The sequence below is a fragment of the Thalassophryne amazonica genome, chromosome 2, assembly GCF_902500255.1.
Source record: "Thalassophryne amazonica chromosome 2, fThaAma1.1, whole genome shotgun sequence".
NCBI classification, from domain to species: Eukaryota; Metazoa; Chordata; class Actinopteri; order Batrachoidiformes; family Batrachoididae; genus Thalassophryne; species Thalassophryne amazonica.
This window is the reverse complement of record NC_047104.1, coordinates 85,122,319-85,145,943: the sequence shown is the minus strand read 5'-3', so window position 1 is coordinate 85,145,943 and position 23,625 is coordinate 85,122,319. Positions and strand designations below refer to the sequence as shown.

The 23,625-nt window shown below is 40.9% G+C and overlaps 1 protein-coding gene across 1 annotated transcript in view; it reads right to left on the bottom strand.

Annotated features, from left to right (window-relative positions):
• Window positions 1-23,625, bottom strand: part of LOC117503844 (CUB and sushi domain-containing protein 1-like) — a 2,069,078-nt gene that overhangs the window by 54,423 nt on the left and 1,991,030 nt on the right. Inside the window, exons 67-73 of the mRNA XM_034163109.1 lie at window positions 21,032-21,143; window positions 20,321-20,500; window positions 18,150-18,212; window positions 16,766-16,927; window positions 14,911-15,023; window positions 10,329-10,416; window positions 5,328-5,454 (exon numbers count right to left, since the gene is read on the bottom strand). Of these exons, the coding sequence (XP_034019000.1) occupies window positions 5,328-5,454; window positions 10,329-10,416; window positions 14,911-15,023; window positions 16,766-16,927; window positions 18,150-18,212; window positions 20,321-20,500; window positions 21,032-21,143 (845 nt within the window). The remainder of the gene's footprint in view (window positions 1-5,327; window positions 5,455-10,328; window positions 10,417-14,910; window positions 15,024-16,765; window positions 16,928-18,149; window positions 18,213-20,320; window positions 20,501-21,031; window positions 21,144-23,625) is intronic.

The window sequence follows — 23,625 nt, the reverse complement described above, 5'->3', positions numbered from 1 at the left end:
CGCAAAGGATAAATATTGGTTTGCCATTTTTTACATGTAAATAAGACTGAGGAAGTACATTGGTTCAAATCAACATAAAAATATATTTAACTGTACTACAAATAAATAGGGCTAAAATATTACACTGGTCAACAACAACAAAATAAATTCTTGCATGGACTTTGAGAACTAATTTATGGCAATTTTGGGGTACTGAATTTGAATTTGAGCTCAGATTTCTTCTATCACATCACAATTTTTTGCAGTCTGCATGTTCTGTATTGATGGATTATGCAAAAGTTGCTGATTCACTCACGAGTTTGATGCCACTATTCATGCACAAAAGCAGCTTCAAAAGCATAGTTTTTAACCGAGGTTTGTAAAATGTGAACCAAGAACTGTAATATTGTTTATGGTGCCAAAGAGGTGTGCAAGACTGCAGCTTTTGCTTCAATGCTTGAGACAGGAAGTAGCCACATGTTCCAGTTTTTTTTAATGTATCATAAATCAGTCTAACACTCTGTCAACTATTTCTTTATATAAATGGTTGCATGTACTCTATGTATGTTGTGTGACAATATACTGGACTGATATACATTTGCCAATTTTTATATATATATATATATATATATATATATATATATATATATATATATATATATATATATATATATATATATATATATACGAGGTCTGTTAGAAAAGTATCCGACCTTATTATTTTTTTCAAAAACCATATGGATTTGAATCACGTGTGATTGCGTCAGACAAGCTTGAACCCTCGTGCGCATGCGTGAGTTTTTTCATTCGTCTGTGAGCAGGCTTTGTGTGAGCACTGGTCCACCCCTCTCGTCTATTTTTTATTGCGAATAAATGTCTGAACGATTTGGAGCTTTGCTGCATCAGTTTTTTTCCAGAAACTGTGAGAGACCTCCAGGTGGACACCGTTCGAAAAATTAATATGGCTTTCAGGGACGATGGTGCGGCACAAAACCACCTCGGTGTTGGTCTCACAGGACGGCTTAAAGGTGGATTTCAGACGGCTGTCGGTTGCTTTTCAGTCGTGTGATTATCTGATTGTGATTGTGCATGAGCTGGACCTGCCCCAACATGTCCTGGAAGGCTTCATCACGGCATTGCTTTGCGCCGAGCGGCTGCATCGCGACGCGCGGTGGAGCAGCTTCTCTTTCCATGACAAAAACTCCTGTAACAGTAAAATGTGCCATTCATTTTTAAACTGGACGCTGTCTTGATCCGGTATGTCATCTGACTAGCACAGGAATTGTGAAAAGACGTGGACATCAGCACATCAACATATATATATATATATATATATATATATATATATATATATACACGAGGTCTGTTAGAAAACTATCGGACCTTATTTTTTTTTGCAAAAAAACTGATGCATTTGAGTCAAGCCTGCTTGCGTGAGCCAACCTTGAACCTTCGTGCGCATGCGTGAATTTTTTCATGCCAACATGCCAAAATGACCAGCTCATTGTCAAAGTGAACGCTGTGGTGATGCGGGACCAGCGTGTGACTATCAGAGAGATTGCGGAAGAGGTGGACATCAGCACTTTTTCGGCACATTCCATTGTGACAGAAGATTTTGCCATGAAAAGGAGTGGCGGCGAAATTCTTTCCTGAAGCTTCTGACGGAGTAAAAGCAGATTCGCTGGTCATTTCAGCATGCTGATGTCCGCCCGGAGCGTCGCTCGCTCTCCACCATTGTGCGGATGTCTTTAAACCGGTTGTACCACTCCTTAATCTGTGTGATTCCCATATCATCGTCACTGAAAGCTGTCTGAATCTTCCGAATGGTTTCCACTTGGCTGTCGCTCAGTTTCTGGCAAAATTTGATGTGGCGCTGATGCACTCATTCCGTCATTTTCCTTGCAATAAAAATCTGCCCAGTGTGCTGCACACGTCCTCATACAAACGCTGCTTGCCAGCAACTGACGCAATCGACAGGTGTGAAAAAATTCACACATACGCATGAAGGTTCAAGGTCGGCTCACACAAACAGGCTTGATTTAAAACCAAAAAAAAAAAAAAAAAAGCAAAAAAAAATAAGGTCCGATACTTTTCTAACAGACCTCGCATATATGTATATAGACACATAAACTTTATCAGCTCAATCAGTATGTTGCTGACAGATAGCAAAAAATGTAAAAAAAATTTTTTGCAATCAGCTAAAAGTTTCCCTCTCATTGTTTGGGGATTTAAAAGACTGTCCTCATCCAAAAAAGTATTGTTTGTGGAGTCATCCTTTTAAGACCTATGGTGACATGTTAAAGTTAACAAGCCTCAACCTATAGGAGCCACAGCACCCCCGCCCCCCCCCCCAAAAAAAGACCAGATCATTTCTAGTCTCTCTCCTGCTTTATTGACCACTTCAAGTTGCGTCTCGCTCATGACCTGTTTTTTAACCAAACCTCTAAGTATATCCTTTAAAAATCCATGACTTTGAACCGCATAGTTCCTTGTTGCAAAATAAAGTACAAACCAGCATGCCACTGTGCTGTTGCCAGTAATGGATAGATGTTCACTAACAAGCAAGAGTGAACTTCATAGCTACCAGTACCCTATAAATAGAAATAAGGCTTCAGAAATTTCAATGTGCCAGCCTGAGCAAACCCAGATATGTCCCAACATTGCTATTTAAATAATATTTGAGAGAATAACTGCAAATTATTATGTTTAAAGATACTAACATGGCCAAAAATAGGAGGTTCACTGGACCTCACCTCTATCCATCAGAAGCCAAAATTTCAAAGGTGAGTATGCAGTAGTCTTTTCAAAATTCTGTGGATCCAGTTTCTCAGTCACTCAGTGACTACATTGTGCATTTATGCTTGCTCCGCTAATCTCAGAGTTTGAGCACATAACACCTAAACTACATGTGTAGGTAACAAAATGTATTCACCCAAATGCCTGGTTCATACTCTGTGCTTTGGAACACTTTCCCCCCCTTAAAACACATTTAAGGGCCCCTTCACACATAACATGATTGAAGCAGAATGCCACATGAAGGAGGTTTTGAATGGCACTTGTGGAAAATCGGAGCTTCACTGGAATGCCTCGTGCAGCAGTCGCCACATCCATTCGGGCACAGCACATGCGCTCTACATTTGCGTGCCGCTCACGCCAGAAACCCATTGGAATGGCGGGCAAGATGAGGTCGCACTGCCATCTGATTCATGCTTGCAACATTCACACGGCATGTTGTACGCAGGTCAGACATATCATACTGTGGCCGAGGAGCTGCACGAAATCAATGGCCATGTCGAACCATTGCCGGATGTCATGATCGAGGCAGCCTTCTCACCAGCGAATGCCGGACAAATGGCCATTTGACTCATCTTGGCTGGAGTTGACCGGAGTCCAGGTACCACCCACGAACATCTAATACCACTCGCGGGACACTTAGAAAAGGTGGGGCCATTCGCGCAGCCAGCACGAGAGTAGAGAGAAGGTGACCACTTTCGAGCTGGATGTGCGAATGGCCCTGCATTGTCTAAGTGCTGCAAGAGTTTGCCATCACCAAGCAACACAAATGGCATGCGAGTGTACAGTCCCCCCCGTCACAACACAAATGGCGTGCGAGTGTGTCACCCCCCCACCCACACACACACACACCGTGACCCAACATTGTCAGGTGCAGCTGAGGTGGCTGGAGTGCGATATTTTGTTTATAGTACTATTTTAATGTGAATGTACTATTTAATGGGTGATCTGGCAGCACTGACTTGTTCATTTCTAGTTCATTTTATTGGACCTCTACGTTTCACCTCTTGTCTTTTGATCGCTGTCTTCAATACATACTGTGTATATGGTGGCTTATCTGCAGCATTTCTGTCACTACATATCTGGCAGTTCCTTGTCTTGCTTTTATTTAACTCATGTTTTCTTTTACTTATTTGATATGGTCAAAGCCAATGGCCACCCCACTGAGTCTGGTCTCCTTAAGGTATCTTCCTACAATCAAAAAACACCTGAGGAAGGTTTTGCCGTTGTGCTTGCTCAAGGTGTTGTTAAGGTTACCAGCATCTTGTTCAAGGTACTACACCTTACCCATGTTGTGATTTGGCACTATGTAAATGGATTTAATTGAAATGGCCCAAGATAATTGCACAAATATGAATTTTCTGAGCTTCATGACATTCAAAGCTGTTTTACTTGCTCAATATTTCATGGAAAAGTCAACAGATAAATGGTCTAAATTTAACAGTAATTGCAATTCTTAAAGTTACAAGCTTCAGTGGCTGTGATTGCAGAGACTGCATAGATCAATTTTTATTTATTGTCTGAGCAGTCACAGCTTCATGGCAGAGTGGCACAGACAATGTCACTGTTAAAAGAAAACATGAAATCAATGCTTGAGTTTGCCACAAGGCACTTGGGAGATGCACGGGTTAGCGTTCTAATGTCTGCGGTTCTAGTTTCTCACCCTGGGGTTTGACAGTCATAGTAGTGGACAGCGCTTTTTCTTTCTACTTCTTTCTTTTGTGATGGAAAATATCTGAGCAGAGAAAGTATCAAGTAAAAGTCATTTTACATTCTGCTGAAGTGTGCACACTGTCAGCCATGCCCCTGGGCAAACATATAACCAAGGCTTTACATAGACACTGAACAAAGTGTCTGGGTTTGATGTTAGTCCCTCACAACTGAACTGCTTCATTCCTATGCAAACACTTTGCCTCGTATTTATGAAAACAGATTTAAAGTACCAATATAGTAACTCTTAGTAGAAGTTAAAACCATGCAACACCAAAACCTATTTTGGATTAAATAACCAATGGTATTTGTAGTTTTTATACAGCTATTAAACTGACCACTGATGTAGGTGTACTTTAAGGGGTGGTTGCCAACAAATACAAAAATTAAGGATGGGAGTCAGGGTGCGCTATGGCTGAGTGTCCCTGTGTGTGTGTGTGTGTGTGTGTGTGTGTGTGTGTGTGTGTGTGTGTGTGTGTGTGTGTGTGTGTGTGTGTGTGTGTGTGTGTGTGTGTGTGTGTGTGTGTGTGTGTGTGTGTGTGTGTTTCTGTTTTTCAGCTGAGCCAAGTTGGGACAGAATTGATCACATTTTGATTTGCCTTACCTTAGTTTCTAAATAAATGTTGAAGAAATGGTCCAGTTTGGGTTTTTCATTTCTTATGTCTTCCAGCAGGATGTAACAAATGTAAAATATTGAATCCCTCAGTGGTGCAAATACCCTTACTTTTTATTGAAGGCCTTTCAAGTGTCACTACATGGAAGGCAGCAGCAAAGAAGTGATTTGTATTCCACTCTGCACACTGTCACTTTTTCTGTGATGGATTGACTTTGAGCATAGAGCTTACCTGTGCTTGTAGAGGTAGAAGGCAAATCCAGACAGGATGAGGGCAAAGAAAGGAACTAAGATGGCTGCTGCCACTGAGCTACTGTTGGTATAAGGGCTGGATGGATCCATCGCCATGGTTACAGGACCTGAGGACACAGAGACTGATAACCAGTACATTTAAGAACACATACAGTATGTAAATGAGCAAACACTTAAATGCACATAAATGCATGTAGAACAAATGCTTCTTCCATTCACACTGTCGTTAGTTAATTAAGGCCTCACTGAAATGCATTAAAGAATATTTCATATTTGGCCACAATTAGTAATACAAAAAACAGTGGTGCAGTGCAGTTTTTGTATGAAAATGGGATGGCACCAACTTTTGACACCCTCTGCATACAAAGCAATTTTGCAGATCTCGGCTGGTCATTATCTTCACTGAAATGACCAAGCAATTTGTTTTACTCCTTTAGCATTTAGAAGCAGTTCTATGCATACAGAAAGGTACAAATTCAACCTTTTTCAATTACTCATGTAAGCAAAAAAGTCAGGAAACAAACACCTGTAAATAAACATTTAGATCACCAATCTGATTAGTGCTGCTGCATTCACAATAGAAACACCACACTGTGTAACACACGTCTACTGCATGTTAATGTGATGGTCTATTATGCTGTCAGATGCTGCTCCTTCACTGCTTTACCATGAAAGCTGCTGTTTCCAGCTTGCTAAACTCATATGGAGCTGCCAGCAGTGCTGCAACTTCATTGTGTCTCATAATTTGCAATGCTGCTGCTTGGTTGCCACTTAATCTGCCCGAGCACCCACTTAAAATATATGCTCTGAATGATCATCATTCAATGATTTCCCTCTTTGCAAGCATAAGCTATAAGAAGTGATGAGCACAGACTTCATGCCAATCATTATCCATTACCATATGTTGCACTTTTCATCATGCTGTTAAAATATAACATCCTTAGTATAAATCCACCGATTTTATTTTTCTTAAACTATAACTGATTACCTCGAAAGTATTATTTTGAAGATTGTAGCAGAGATGATGATTTTCACATCCACATGTGGCAGTCAAAGGGGCTTTTGTTTTTGTCCTTATGTGAACACAACAAGAGTTTGGACCTAATTTGGACAAACTGTGATGAAATGATTGTGGGTCAACCAAAAACAAAATGATTTCACTTTGCAGAAAATCAGTTGAATGTCATAGTCACAGGCCAAGGTCAAAATCTAGACCAAAGCGTATATACGAGGTCTATTAGAAAAGTATCCGACCTTATTATTTTTTTCAAAAACCATATGGATTTGAATCACGTGTGATTACATCAGACATGCTTGAACCCTCATGGGCATGCGAGAGTTTTTTCACGCCTGTCGGTTACGTCATTCGCCTGTGGGCAGTCTTTGAGTGAGGAGTGGCCCACCCTCTCGTCGATTTTTTCATTGTTTAGGAATGGCTCAGAGACTGCTGCTTTGTTTGATCAAAATTTTTTCAAAACTGTAAGGCACAACTGAGTGGTCACCATTCGATAAATTCAGCTGGTTTTTGTTGAAAATTTTAACGGCTGATGAGAGATTTTGGTCTGGTAGAGTCGCCGTAAGGATGGCCCACAGCGCCTGACGGCGATCTGCGCTTCGAGGCGGCATCATCTCGCTGTTTCAAGTTGAAAACTTCCACATTTCAGGCTCTGTTGACCCAGGAAGTCGTCAGAGAACAGAGAACTTTCAGAAGAAGTCAGCATGAGGAGTTTATGCGGACATTCCACTGTTAAAGGTCATTTTGTAATGAAAGAACATGCGGGCAGAGTCGCATGTCGGGCCGGACCCGACCGCGGGGGGTCGCGACAGGAAAAACACCTCCATTGGAAACCTTAACGGGCAAGTTGGAACATGCCCAAGCTGTTAAACAATTTCTCAGTTACTCACTTGTTGAAAGCCATCAAAAGCCGCCTGAATTTTACAAATGGTTTTCAACACGGAGGTGTTTTTCCTGTCGCAGCGCACACAGATTTGCCGAGTCGTCACGGAAACGACTCGGCGAATTTGCGCGCACATCTTTCATTAAAAAATGTCCTTAAACAGTGGAATGTCCGCATAAAGTCCTCATGGTGGCCTCTTCTGAATCTTCTCTGTTCTCTCACGACGTCCTGGGTGACTTAAGCCTTAAATTAGGATGTTTTCAGGTCGAAACAGGCCGACGACGGCGCCTGGAAGCGCTGCACGACGTCCAGCTCGTGGGAAGTCCTTACACTGACAGAAACACCCCATAATCTCTCATCAGCCATTAAACCTTTCACCGAAATCCAGCTTAATTTCTCGAATAGTGTCCACTCAGATATTCCTCACAGGTCCAGAAAAAATTTTGATAAAGCAACGCACGCCGTCTCGAGCAGCGTGTGAAACAAAGGAATTCAGCCGAGAGGGCGGGACCACATCTCACTCAAGGCCTGCCCACAGGGAAATGACGTCACAGACACGCGTGAAAAAACTCACACATGCGCACGCGGGTTCAAGCATGATTGGTGTAATCGCACATCATTCAAATCCATATAGTTAAAAAAATAAAAAATAAAAGGGTCGGTTTATTATCTAATAGACCTCGTATAAAGGGTATATTGTCTGGCCTGGTCAGACAGGGGTATATTGTCTGGCCTGGTCCTTTGCTCTTTTTTAACCTTGTGTGTAGTTTGTCTGCAGAGCTGAGAAACACCTGTAACTCATCATCTCCTCGTACCTGAAGCTTATGAGCGGCTCATCAGGAGCGGGCTACTTAAACCCCAGTTTAAAGCTCAGTCTTTGCTGGATTCTTCGTTTTCCGTGCCATGAAACCAGTTCATTTTTCCTGAAGCCATATTCTTCCAGGAGCTTTCCAGAGCTTCACAGAGATTCCATGACCTTGACCTCGTCTTTCCTGCCGCTTCCATGCACTCCGACGTCAGAGCTTTCCACAGCTCATTTCAAGGTAACCTGGCCAACTCTAATTCCTGTATTAGAGCTTGTTGTTTTCTCTGGTGTTTCCAGACACTCTCCTGTGCAGCTTCCATGTTGCATATGCTACTGGCTCCACAACTATCTGCACCATGGCTCTCAGCTACAGAGCGCGTAGATCTGCCATGCTTCAGTTAAGTTCCTTCATGTTCTGTGAGATTCCGCTCTCATACAGCTCCTGTCTGTGACTGTGCATGACGAAGAACTGTATCCAGAAACTGTTCCAAGAACTCGTACCAAGAATTAATTCCAAGAACTGTTTTCCTAGAACTGTATGAACTCTGACAGTGAACTGCTAAGAACTTTCCAAGTCGTTTCTAAAGTCAAGTCCTGCTTAATTGGAACTGCACCACAAGATGCACCTGACCTCTGAAGATAACTCATGAACAATTCTTGAACAGCAAACCTTATTTCTTACACTGTGAACATTATTTCCAGAGCTGTGAACATTCCAGTTTTGAGCCTTCTGTGAACTGTCTGTTGTTAAAGGCAGTCACTCACCTCTCCTCTCCTCCATTCTCCTAGTTCCTTTTCTTGGCTTTGTGCATCCCACCTGGCCCTAGCTCCAGAACCTTACACTCCAGGATTCCTACTTGTTCTCAGACTCCCAAGTCTGTCCATGTGTGCACTGCAGCTCCCAGATGTTCCATCGCTATAATTGGGCCCTGTCTTGGCTCAGCAGGCATCTAACCAGCGCAGAATTGTTCACTTGTTTATTGTAAATAAATCTCTTTTCATTCACAACCAGTTCTGTTCCTTGCTCCCAGCATTTAAGTCCATCACCTATAACGGTCCGGTCCCATCCGGACCCCCAACCATAACATAATGTATATGGAATGGCCAGAGGTGTCAAATCCGGCTTCAGAAAGTAAAAACCCTCCCATGTGTTGCTTCTACCTGTGCACCTAAAACAGATCCACCTGCCTGAAGATCTGAACTAATTACAATCAGCTGGTTTACTGGGAAGATGGAACAAATATGCGGCTGGACTTTTACTTTCTGTAGCTGGATTTGACACCTCAGGGAATGACTATGATTAAATATACACTGATATTTACTACTAAACACTAACATGAAGTCATAGTATATCAGCTTTCTATTGGTCACTCGTCCTTTGACCTTGGCTGACCTTAAAGAATCAAACTCAAGGTCATAACTGTTTGATTGAAATCATTAGGATCCAATGTGGATTAAACATGATGGAAGGGTTGTGTGTTAGTCAAAGATAAAGTGGCTCAGTTTTTGGACAGAAGTGACCAAATGTCAAAACCATATAGAATCATATATTGTGGTATCACTAAATCACAAACAATTAATTTGAATGACTCTGTGTCAAACATATACTTCACTGATGTGCCACACACTAACGGTCCCTTATTGTTTGTCTGTAATTGTTTTTATTTTACATTTTCTAAAATGTAAATTTAATGAAACTCAATTCACCCTATTGAGGTTTCAAATCCTGCAAAATCTGAGAGTTTGCCGCTCTGTGAGAAGTCAGTAACATTGAGAAATGCATTGAGATGCTCTGATCAGGCTGCACTTTAACCGCTGCACATGGACAACAGCATTAACATCGCAACATAAAACTCTTTGAATGTTGTGCCTAAAACTCTGGTGAATATATTATGTAGGTTTTTCAACATTGTTATTGTTTTTGTTTTATGTAAACATGCAAGAAGCTCAGGTCGTTTCTCTGTTATTTTCTATGGGAATTGCGGTGAGCTGCGATCGCTTCCTGTTCATGTCATTCTGTGGGGAAAGTGAAGTTTGCTCTTTAACGTCTCACATTTTTGGCACTAATTATTTGAATATTGTATAATGAGGTAACTGTAGAGCTCTTCTACACACAGTCTTTTTTGCTTACTGTTATTATTTTTATTAATTTAATCTGTTTAGCCTCAAGTGTGAGTTTACCTTCCCAGCAGTATCAGAGGCTGTGTGTGTTTTTTTGGCTGTGTTGTAGGTTTTATTGTGGTTAGTGTGTTGCTTGCTTGGTTACAGATAGCCATACCTTGTCTTGTCAGCTGGAACTTGCCAAAGTCTTTACTGTGAATGTGTCCTTGGTAGACAAACGTTTTCTGGTCTGATTCTGCAGTAACCTGAAAAATACAACAAATGCTGGTTATAGTTTTATCACAAATCTCTAACACATCTGGGTTATCCTGTCTAGCAGAGCTGCAGTAACTACAGAGGCATAAAGTTGATCAGCCACAGCTGTTATGTGTCGGACGCAGCTCGGAGAACCGACCAGCGTTTGAAGGACCCAGTATGAAATAAGCAGAGCACGGTACAAAGGCTAACTGAATTTAATACATAACAGTGATACAAAAATAACACGGTCTGGCGTGGTGCGCTCCCAGCAGCGCTAACGGTCCGGAGCCAGAAGCTGTTCGGACCCAAGGACCCCGCCGACACCCCCCAGGTGGCCGCAACAAACCGAGTCTCAGGCAGTGTGCTGACGAGCGTGAGACCTCACCCCCTCCTCTTTCACAGGCCGTGCATCAAACCCTGGACGTTCTCTGCATCCACTGATGATGAGATGGCTCCCGAGACGACGATCTCACCCGTCTGGTCACAAGGTCGAGTCTCTGGCAAATACACACTGTACACTCCAGTCTTAAATGCCACCATGTTCCAATCCATATAGATGCACCTCAGCTGTGAGTCCTGACGAGCCGCAGGTGATCAGGGTGAGGTCCTGATAACCTCAGCAACACAGCCACTCAGTCCCAAATGCAAGCCACCTGGAAGGAAAAACAAAAGACAGAAACAAAAAGGCAGCCAGGCCCCCCAGCCATACAACAGTACCCCACCCTCACGGGAAGCCTCCCGGCGACCACACAAACCTGGCCCAGGAGAAACACCCCCCTCCAGGGACCATGGCTGGAAACCGCATCTGCATTCGTCTTCCAACAGAATGGTTGATGTCCTCTCCTCTGGCTGCATCCTTGCCTTTGTTTCAGTCAGTCAGGTTACCTGGGAAACGCCCAGCATAACCATACTGCACCACTCCAGCAACGCCGACACTACGGCTCACACGGCTGGAGCCAGAGGAGAAGAGAGGGAACAAAAAGAAAATACCCCAAACCCCCCCTCCCCTCCCGGGTGCAGAGGTTACCTGGGAAACGCCCAGCATAACCACACTGCACCACTCCAGCAACGCCAACACTACGGCTCACACGGCTGGAGTCAGAGGAGAAGAGAGGGCATAACAAAAAACAAAACAAAAAAGAAAGAAAAAACAACAACCCAAATACCCCCCCCATGACCCCCCAGGGGACTGTCCCATCAAACCCTGGGAGGTGAAACTGAAAAAAAAAATAAAAAGAAAGACTAACAGACTGACATAAGGTTGCTCGGGTCCTTTTTTTTTTTTTTTTTTTTTTTTTTTGGCAGAACTGCAGGGTCACGACCCCAGACACTAAATAGTGAAAAACAAAAAATAAAATCCCACACAAAAACCAACTAAAAAAACACCCACACAAAATGAACTAACACAAAACAAATAAGTGATTTATACCGTCAAGCTCAAACAAATGGAACACACCTGTTCCAACTTAAGAGCTTGACGGTAATGTGACTCAGTCACCAACAGAGGGAGCCAGAATGCTAAAAATAAAAAACCCCCTTTGGTGACAGAGAAAACAAACGAGCTGCTTTTCTGTGCGCAGCTGTGAGCAACACACAACCAAAAATGTGATTCAACTAAATAACACCGGAGCTGATACAACAGACGCAGTAATTATCTTTATCCGGGGAAACGGGGCTACAACTGTAACACAGGAAGCTCAGCGACCCGTGCCACAGAGCTCCGCCGTGCGCGTGCACCCATTACAGACACACTCTTGCAGCTCCCGTTTAAACCTCTTATCCGGTCGGAGCGTGACGCGAAGCCGTCGCCAGTCACACTCCACCACGACCCACGGATAAGGCACAAACACAGGAACACGGCTGCAAGAGAGCACAAATCAGTATTCAGTAATGGGTCTCAAACACGCACCATCCGGGCGGAGAGCACCCGCAACTGATCCGGATAACTACTGAACGTCTGCTGCCGCCTTCCCGGCGCGTTACCGTCTCTGCTACCGCTGAGTCCATGATGTTTGGCCAGAGACTACTGTTATGTGTCGGATGCAGCTCGGAGAACCGACCAGCGTTTGAAGGACCCAGTATGAAATAAGCAGAGCACGGTACAAAGGCTAACTGAATTTAATACATAACAGTGATACAAAAATAACAAAGTGCGGTCTGGCGTGGTGCGCTCCCAGCAGCGCTAACGGTCCGGAGCCAGAAGCTGTTCGGACCCAAGGACCCCGCCGACACCCCCCAGGTGGCCGCAACAAACCGAGTCTCAGGAAGTGTGCTGACGAGCGTGAGACCTCACCCCCTCCTCTTTCACAGACCGTGCATCAAACCCTGGACGTTCTCTGCATCCACTGATGATGAGATGGCTCCCGAGACGACGATCTCACCCGTCTGGTCACAAGGTCGAGTCTCTGGCAAATACACACTGTACACTCCAGTCTTAAATGCCACCATGTTCCAATCCATATAGATGCACCTCAGCTGTGAGTCCTGACGAGCCGCAGGTGATCAGGGTGAGGTCCTGATAACCTCAGCAACACAGCCACTCAGTCCCAAATGCAAGCCACCTGGAAGGAAAAACAAAAGACAGAAACAAAAAGGCAGCCAGGCCCCCCAGCCATACAACATTACCCATTGGTTAGAATGCATAATGCAAAGATTAAACAAAAATTAGAATGCAGTGACCATATTATATTAGTCTGGCCATGGGTGCTGTCATTTTTTTGTGTGGGAAAACAATGGTTATTGTCATTATCTTTGAATGTAAAGCCTAACTATCTTAACGCATGAGGGGTGTAGCTGCTTTGAATGACAGCATGCGTGTTGTTGTTGCAGTTGGTTAGAGGTTGCTGGCTGCAGCTGCTGTGAATGCCTGTCTTTTTTCAACATTTTACTTAAAATAACTGCAATAATATGGCTTGCTGTGTAGTTAATTCTCTGAACAAATCATCTGACGTGTGTGTGTGTGTGTTGGTATTTGCGTAGAGTGAAATTGTCGTGTGATGTAAGTAAAAGGTCTAAACATGTTTAGCAGCTATCATACCTTCATGACGTTAAGTTGTAAATCCATGATTACTAAGGAAATAAGTAGGTCTCAATTTCTAATGCCCACTCTGAAGCAAAACCGCTATAAGAACCACCACTCAGCTCCCTAAAATATGATTTAATAAACACTCAACCCGTGGTTATAGGATGTAATCAACACCTGAACTAAGGTTAGTCTGTTAGCTGTGTTTACTGGTGAGAAGCTAAGGGCATTAGTAGCAGCTAATGGTCACTTGAGGATGTTAGGTCTAGTTAATCCATGATTACTGAGGAAATAAGCGGGTCATAATTTTTAATGCTCATACCAAAGCAGAGTTATGGGAGCCACTGCTTAGCCCGAGCAAGCACCCTAACTGAGGTTAGCTTGTTAGCTGAACTTGTGTGTAATTTTTAAGATGGTGTGTGTTCAGCCTTTATTTGTGCTGCCCATTTTACACACAGCCCAACTCATGCCCCACCTATTTCCCCATATATGGGCTGGCACCGCAGACACACACAGACCGAGCCCCATACATAAGGTGTATTATATACAGGATTGCCTGTGCTCTTGTTAAAATAGTACATTACATCAAAACTGGCAACCACAAGCTTAGTGCACAAATTCTATTCATAAAAAGGATTATTTGTTCATGGTAAAAGTACTGCATATCAAAAAGAGAAGTATCATTGATGCCTTAGCTTTCAAATCTTCTTTCATAATGTTGATTTTTTTTCTATCCTTAACATTTCTCCTGTTAATGTTGCACCTGCCAAACACACTGCACACAATGAGATTTTTCATCATTTCTCCAATGGCACACAAGCTTGACACGAACCATCACATTAAACTAATAAGACTGTCGGTATTCAAAATGACATTGTCCTGCTTTTGTCTTTGACTATGACTGACAGTGAAGTCATTATCTAATAAGTACAGTTTCAATGCTCATCATGCTGCCATTATTAGGTTACTCAATAAAATGTGTGTTTTAAAGCTTAACTGTCAGGTCTTTGAATTTTTTTTTTTTTCTGATTCAACAGCAGACCACTATATAATTTAGAAATGAGTAGAAATTCCAGAAGGATTGCATTTCTATCTTCCAGACACTCAAAGCAATTACACCTCACATTTACTTCCCGACCCATTTTACAGCTTGGTGGGCTCAGACAATGCCAATTAAGTCTCATTCAAGGACACAGACATGAAGCATGAGCTGGATTCAAACCCAGGTCTACATATTGGTAGAGTAGCTCCTGATCCACTGAGCTACCTGCTCTACAATTCCAGTACTGTTGACATTTAGTAAAGTGAGTCTTTTCAGCTACTCTCTTTTTGGCACTCGGCGTCGCCACAGCAAATCCAAGGTGGATCTGCATGTTGAATTGACATTTAGTAACATCTGAAAATGGGTAGAATTGATTGAATGCCAATGTTAATTGGAACAAGGTTTGTATTTTAATCTAAAATTGTTTGCTGCACTTACGTATCCATCCATAGCCCAGTTGTCATTTTTAAATTTGCTGTAGTAATGTTCTGTCGGACCCTTCACCTGGTAGACCTTCAACAGCAACTGGTTTTCCTCAGACTTGTAGGTACCTACAGTGGTGGATAAATGGAAAGACAAAGTCATGAACCCAAAGAAGATTTTACACCTGAAGCTCATTAAGTTAAAATAAAATCTTCTAAATAACCAAATGTTGATGTAAGAATTTTTTTTTAATTTTATGTTTTCACAGGTTTTTCATGATGTTGGAGGGTAGGTGAAAATGGCTGCATCTACAGTTGTGCTGAAAAGTTTAAATCCCCTGGCAGAATCTTTTTTTTCACTCATGGTTAATGGTTGTGTAAAGCCATTTATTGTCAAACAACTCTTTTAAATCATAATGACAACAGAAACTACCCAAATGACCCTGATCACAACTTTACATACCCCTGTTCTTAATACAGTGTACTGTCCCCTTTAACATCAATGAGAGCTTGTAGACTTTTGTGGTCATTGTGGACGAGGCTCTAAGATGGTAAAGCTGCTACTGACTATGTCTTGGACTTTATTTACATCAATTACAAAGAAATACAAACAGTATGGCACTCTATGGTAAATCGGCATGGAGTAGACAGTTTTCAAAAACTGAGAGACTGTGCAAGAAGGAGAAAAGTGAGAAAAAACACAAGAAACCCAGACAACCCAGAAGTAGGCTTATGTGGCTGTGATTGGCGAAATTGTGCACAGTGCAAATTTTGCATTTTAAATCATCACTCTTTGCTTCATAGTGGAATAGAGCGGAGGACATTCAAAACAGATCAAATTTAGGCCTGCATCTCAAATGTACGTTCTGACAATTTGCAGCTAAACTTTCAGGTCTTCACTTTAAGAAAATCCTCCTCTATACCACTTCATCATGAAGCCTTATAACTGAGTTTTGAGTTATAAACCTGCTCCAGAGCGCTCTTGACCTCAGACTGGGGCAACGGTTCATCTTTTAGCAGGACAATGACCCTAAGCACACAGTCAAGATATCAAAGGGGTGGCTTCAGGACGACTCTGTGACTGTCCTGAGTGTTCCAGAGAGAGCCCAGACCTGAATCCGATTAAACATCTCTGGAGAGATCTGAAAATCACTGTGCACCAATGTTCCCCATCCAACCTGATGGAGCTTGAAAAGTGCTGCAAAGAGGAATGGGCAAAACTGCCCAAAGACAGGTGCAACAAGCTTGTGGCATCATATTCAAGAAGACTTGATGCTGTAATGGCTGCTAAAGGGTTCATCAATAAAGTATAGAACAAAGGGTGTGAACACTTATGTACTATGTGCATGTGATTTATTTATTTATTTTTTAATAAATTTGCAAAAAAAAAAAAAAATCTTTTCATGTTGTCATTATGGGGTGTTGTGAGTCAAACTTTAAGGGAAAAAAATAATTTACTCCATTTTGGAATAAGGCTGTAATGTAACAAAATGTGGAAAAAGTGAAGCACTGTGAATACTTTCTGGTTGCGCTGTATTTACGTTTGTGTTATGCTTAAGGTTCGGGTTAGCATTTCCCACCGTGTCGCTAATTGATGCGAAGGTGCAACCTGACCCGAGTACCCAACTCATTTGGCTACAACAAGAGTTTTGTGTCAAAATCTGATGAGTTGGGTGTGAGAATGTGTTGAACCAGGGTGAATTCTACCTTTTTTAATCATGTAACAACTGAACAACATCATTCTGATAAAACTGGAGGGTGGGCTGCGGTGTAAAAACATAATGTTCAAACAGACTGAACATTTGCTTGCACTGTTGCTGAGGTACAGTAAGTGCTACTCTGTGTGACATTCCTGTTTTCTGTTTATTTACCTGACAGTCTGATTGACACTCCGCTGGTCTCCAGCAAAGTGATGTTCACTCTGCCACTGGTTGTATTGAACCCAGTTACGGTAAATGTGGTGACTTGTCTCGTCCCTAGATACTCATAGAATCCGCTCCAGTCAGAGTTTGGGGAGAACACGTCCACTGGAACTAAATCAGACACATGCACACGCACACACATAAACAGAGCAAATTTAAAGCTGTTTTTAGTCTATGTCACCACGTCAAAGTGTTACCAATAATACCGTGTGATTATTAATCTTGAGCTGCAGCATCCTTTTCAGCCAACTATTCAAAACTCAGCAAGTTCTACTGTATAGTCTTTTGAACCATTTATCTCCAGGCTTTTACTTAGGACTTAGTCTCTCTTCACTGCTTCTTGTAAATGCATATATTGATTACAAAATCCTACTTCAAACTTACAAGGTATTACGAGACATTGCACTTCAGTTTAATCAGAGATTCCCTTAATCTCTCTCTCTTGCTGCTTCTCACCTTTATCCTATCCTAAGAATACCTCCTTTTGCAACAACACTTTGGAGCTAAATTAGGAACTACTTTACCCAAACCTATCCTGAACACGAACACATCTGCAGTGAGCTCAGCTGGATTCAGACCACGCTTCAAGTACCACAAAGATTATGTAAATGTGAAGGAAGTGCTGTTGATCCTGGTTTTTGTGTCTATTATTGTCATCTTTTATTATTTTTTTCATTTTTTCTTATATTAGTATTCTTTTGAGACTGCTTCATACTGCGTGATATTTTGAGTTCATATGAAACAACAAATAACTGAACTTTTTTATGTTTGCATCATGAGCTCCTCTGTGTTGCATGTTGTGCTTCCTATTTTCTATTAATCACATTGCTGTCAGTCAGAAAACCTGTTGCTGTTTTGCTTTTATTGCTTTTTGCTGGTTTCAGATAAAGTAAGCTTGTGTCTGATAAATCAACATTTTTTTTTTTAGTTTTATCTGCCTAACCCAATAATTCCTGTTTGATCCAAGTACCTATCCTGCAGTACCAACTACTATAAAAGGCCTTATAGTTCAGAAACTATAGGTTCCTGCGGTTCTTCACATGATGATGGATTAAAGTCCCCAGGTTTCATCACAAATGGAGGATTTCAAATTTGTATATTTGTGCATTGCTCACACATAACCAGGGCGAGGAAGCATATTGTACGAAGATGCTGTTTATAGACCACGAAGGAAAATGTCAAGTCAAGGCCTAAATTCAGTAAAGCTGCTCTGGATTTTCCTGGTAAACAAACATGTTAATTGTTAGTTCATTTGTGTCACCCACCTCTACCTCTGTTTTTGTCATGTCATACCCTGCTTTGGTGTTGTATGTGCTGTAGTTGTTTGCCATACCTCGGATCTTGTTCTTCTGGACATCTGACTCTCCTCTACCTTTGGGATTGACCTTCACTCCAACTAAAACATCACACAAGAAAATATTTAATGTGATTGTCTTCATATTTAAAGCTTGATTTACAATGCTTTTGCAAAATTTAGGAGTGGACTCCAGTACATTTAAACATTTAATATTCAAATCAAATCAATTTTATTTATATAGCACCAAATCACAACAAACAGTTGCCCCAAGGCACTTCATATTGTAAAGCAAAAGCCATACAATAACTACAGAAAAACCCCAACGGTCAAAACAACCCCCTATGAGCAAGCACTTGGCGATAGTGGGAAGGAAAAACTCCCTTTTAACAGGAAGAAACCTCCAACAGAACCAGGCTCAGGGAGGGGCAGTCTTCTGCTGGGACTGGTTGGGGCTGAGGAGAGAGAATCAGGAAAAAGTCTGTGGAAGCACACAACCACAAAGCCCAGCTCTCTACCAATCACAACGCTCCGGTCAGGCAGAGGTCTTGGAAAATAAAGCAGTGGTGACTTATGGTTTTGATTTATAAATAACATTAATACTGATAGAATAACTCCATTAATGTCAATTCTGTCATTTGTACAAAGTTAAACTATAACATATATCTTTTAATGTTAAATAATGCACTAATTCTGAGGTTTTGTAAGAAACACAGACAGATCGCAAAGGATTCAGGGTAAAATGTGCCTCTGCTAAACACTGATTGGTTCAGTCATTCATTATGTAAACCAACACGTTAATGTGACGTGTGTTGGTGTTTACAGATAAATGTGCTTTTGTAAAATATTCCATTTTTTATTTGTAAAAACATGCATTTTTATGGAGCCCTGGAAGTGTCACTGCAAAATGTTTTGCATGTGGAGAGAATGTGTGCACGTTTTATTATATTGTAAACGTGCACTCAATATTGTCTTGACACATGTTGGCTATTCGCCCTATTGACGTTTCAAATCCCACAAAACCTTGGAGAGGTCGCTGCGCTGTGAGATCTCAGTAACACTGAGAACTGCATTGAGACACTATGATCGGGTTGCACTTTAACCGCTGCACACAGACAACACCATTAACATCGCAACATAAAACTATTTTTATATTGTGCCTAAAACTCTCGTGAATATATTCTCTGGGTTTATAGATGTTGTTATTGTGTTTATTTTATGTAAACATGCGAGAATCACAGGCTGTCTCTCCGTTATTTTCAATGGGAGCTGCTGTGAGCTACACTCGCTTCCTGATCATGTCGTTCTGGAGGAAAGTGAAGTTTGCTCTTTAACGTCTTGATTATTAACACTGTTTGTCCTCTTTGTTTGAATATATATAATATGTCTGAAATTCGGTTTGCGTTTATTAAATTCCATGCAGATTAAACGTAACAGACACAGATTATTTGTTATAATTGTTTTAGCAAGTTTTCAGGGTATCATGCAGCAGTCTCTTATTAACATGATGAAAAGCATAAAAAATACATTTTTGTAGTATAATATTAATTTACAACTATCATCGTGTTGATTCTCTATATGTTGTTGTCGACAGCAGTGACTCTCTGGCACGCAAGGGATTATGGGATACGTCAATAGGGGGAATGAACACGACTGGCCAGTAGATGGCAGTAGAGACCTTGAAAACTTGCCAAAACAAAATTCCAGATAATCCGTGTCTGCTACATTTAAGATGCATGGAATTTAATAAACGCTGATCTGATAATGAAAACATTATCTTTGATAATTATCGGCTTATCGGAACTGTGCCCACCACTGGCTAAGACTCATGGCCCTGATGTCTGTGCCCAGAGTGTCTTTTGCCATTAGGGAGTTATGTTTATTAACTATCATATACATAGCAACTCCTGTTTGCCTCTGTCACAAAAGCAGTTATAGAAAATAGACATATATATATATATATATATATATATATATATACATTTACAGTCCACAGATATGTGAAGAAATAAAGTTATGACGAGGGTATATCTGTAACTAAGGCTTACCTACAGGGATATAGCATCACATTTATCATTTGTGTTTCTCAAGAGTCACACATAGTATAGATGCTATTAATAATTATCACATTAAATTCAAATTTAAGTTTAACATTAGTTCAGTCAACTATTCCCTACTTGAAGTATATTTCCAACAGTGAATCTGAATACCTTTACATAGTGGGGCTTTGCCAGACCATCTCCCATCACTCCTGCACGTTCTGTGCTCTGATCCGCCAGCAAGATAAAAACCATCCTGACACGTGTAAATCAATGTGTAACCCAACGTAGGCAGGTCCATTGATCGTACGTCGACATTACTGGGTGTCTCTGGCTGTCTGCATGAATGGGCTGAGTGATGGCAAAGAGAAACTTTCAACAGTGGCATCCATCCATCTCACTTAATCAGAAATTTAGTTTCCAGAGTATATGTTGCATTTTTTGTGCAGGAAGCCCTGCGACTTATGCTCAAGTGCGACTTACATACCAAAAAAATTGGTACACAGTTTGTTATTCGTCGTCATAATTTCAGTAACTATTTATATAGGACTTTCACAGGAATCAAAGCACTAAACAAAATAAACTTCAATAATAAAATAATAAGTGCCAAAAATAAGAAGTAGACTTAAACAATGTATAAAAATCCCAGATTAATAAACTGATAATACTGAAAAAGGTGCAACTTAGTATACGCCAGTACAACTTCAAGAGGCCTTTTTTTAGCTAGTGAGACTTATACTCTGGTGCGATATATACTCCAGAAAATACTGTATTTATTTTCATGAATACAACAATGAGCATAAATTGACAACTTCATTCTAACTACTACAAAAGAAAATAGAACAAACTAAGCCACAGCCCCTTCCCACTGACATGTCTTACCTATGCACTCAGGTTGTGTTCCACTCCAAGTAAGGTTTTCTAAGCATGTTCTTGTTGTGGAGCCAAGGATGTGATAGTTCTTGCGGCACTTGAAGGAAATTTTACTGCCAACCTATGCAACATATAAGCACAATATGAAGTACAATTGCTAACCCTACAGACCCTCAATCCCTTTAAGATCTACCATAATTAGCCACACACCAAAGCTGACTGCAAAGACTGAGAAAAAGAAGAAAAAGGAAACTTGTTAATAGGATACCTTTAGAATTAACCCCTGAAGCAACTGTTAATCCATTAAATCCCAAAAAATTTCAGTGTGATTAGTCCATCATTCACTTCAGAAAAAAAATATATATATTGTGAAAATGAAATCATCCCCGGGGAGGTGATGGTCTAGTGGTTAAACGTTGGGCTTCAGATCAGAGAATCCTCGGTTCAAAACCCAGCCAGACTGGAAAATCACTAAGGGTCATTGAGTAAGGTCCTTAATTCCCTAGTTGCTCCCAGTGTGTAGTGAGCACCTTGCATGGCAGCACCCTGACATCGGTGTGTGAGTGTGTTTGTGTGAATGGGTACCATGATACTGTAGCATGAAATGCATATATGATGAGAATCTTTCATTTGTGATACAAACACCAAAATCAGCACAATTATTTTAAAGTCAGCCATGTCTTTTGGATGAACACTAGTCCTCACTGCCAACAGTTGACCAAATGTGGATGCAAGAGGCGTTGAAGAGGAAAATGGAAGTGCTACAACTTTGGGCTGAGCTGCACAGCACTATGTAGCTGCAAATGTGAAATACAGACTTTATGTACCATACTGTAATGTAATTAGTGTTTACATAAGAAATAAGGTAATTAAATTTCTAATAATCTGCAAATTTGATACAGTTGTAGGCTTCATTTAATGTTATGTAGTGTCAAGGAAATAAAATTACATGGACTGACTAATGTCTGTCTCTAATTTAATAATGTTTTGTGTAAATTTGTGAGTTTCTGTCAATGTTCCACAGTATAAAATAGGTTCACCACAAAAAAAAAAAAAAATGTTACTTTTAAAAATGAAGTTGACTCCAATCACATCCTAAATGTTAGATTTGTGTTTTGTAGCATCACATTTATTGATTTTGTACCATAATCATTGATATTCGCTTGGCAATGTGTTTTATTTGAGCAAATAAGCTAATTTAAAATTTCACATGGCTAACAGCTTTTTTAAAGATTGGTGCAATTTGGTGCTTATACAGTAGTGTTCAGAATAATAGTAGTGCTATGTGACTAAAAAGATTAATCCAGGTTTTGAGTATATTTCTTATTGTTACATGGGAAACAAGGTACCAATAGATTCAGAGTCTCACAAATCCAACAAGACCAAGCATTCATGATATGCACACTCTTAAGGCTATGAAATTGGGCTATTAGTAAAAAAAAGTAGAAAAGGGGGTGTTCACAATAATAGTAGCATCTGCTGTTGACGCTACAAACTCAAAACTATTATGTTCAAACTGCTTTTTTAGCAATCCTGTGAATCACTAAACTAGTATTTAGTTGTATAACCATGGTTTTTCATGATTTCTTCACATCTGCGAGGTATTAATTTTGTTGGTTTGGAACCAAGATTTTGCTCGTTCACTAGTGTGCTTGGGGTCATTGTCTTGTTGAAACACCCATTTCAAGGGCATGTCCTCTTCAGCATAAGGCAACATAACATCTTCAAGTATACTGACATATCCAAACTGATCCATGATACCTGGTATGTGATATATAAGCCCAACACCATAGTAGGAGAAACATGCCCATATCATGATGCTTGCACCACCATGCTTCACTGTCTTCACTGTGAACTGTGGCTTGAATTCAGAGTTTGGGGGTTGTCTCACAAACTGTCTGCGGCCTTTGGACCCAAAAAGAACAATTTTACTCTCATCAGTCCACAAAATATTCCTCTATTTCTCTTTAGGCCAGTTGATGTGTTCTTTGGCAAATTGTAACCTCTTCTGCACATGTCTTTTATTTAACAGAGGGACTTTGTGGGGGATTCTTGCAAATAAATTAGCTTCACACAGGCGTCTTCTAACTGTCACAGCACTTACAGGTAACTCCAGACTGTCTTTGATCATCCTGGAGCTGATCAATGGGTGAGCCTTTGCCATTGTGGTTATTCTATCCATTTTGATGGTTGTTTTCCATTTTCTTCCACGCGTCTCTGGTTTTTTTTGTCCATTTTAAAGCACTGGAGATCATTGTAGATGAACAGCCCATAATTTTTTGCACCTGCGTATAAGTTTTCCCCTCTCCAATCAACTTTTTAATCAAACTACGCTGTTCTTCTGAACAATGTCTTGAATGTCTCATTTTCCTCAGGCTTTCAAAGAGAAAAGCATGCTCCACAGGTGCTGGCTTCATCCTTAAATAGGGGACACCTGATTCACACCTGTTTGTTCCACAAAATTGACGAACTCACTGACTGAATGCCACACTACTATTATTGTGAAAACCCCCTTTTCTACTTTTTTTACTAATAGCCCAATTTCATAGCCTTAAGAGTGTGCATATCATGAATGCTTGGTCTTGTTGGATTTGTGAGAATCT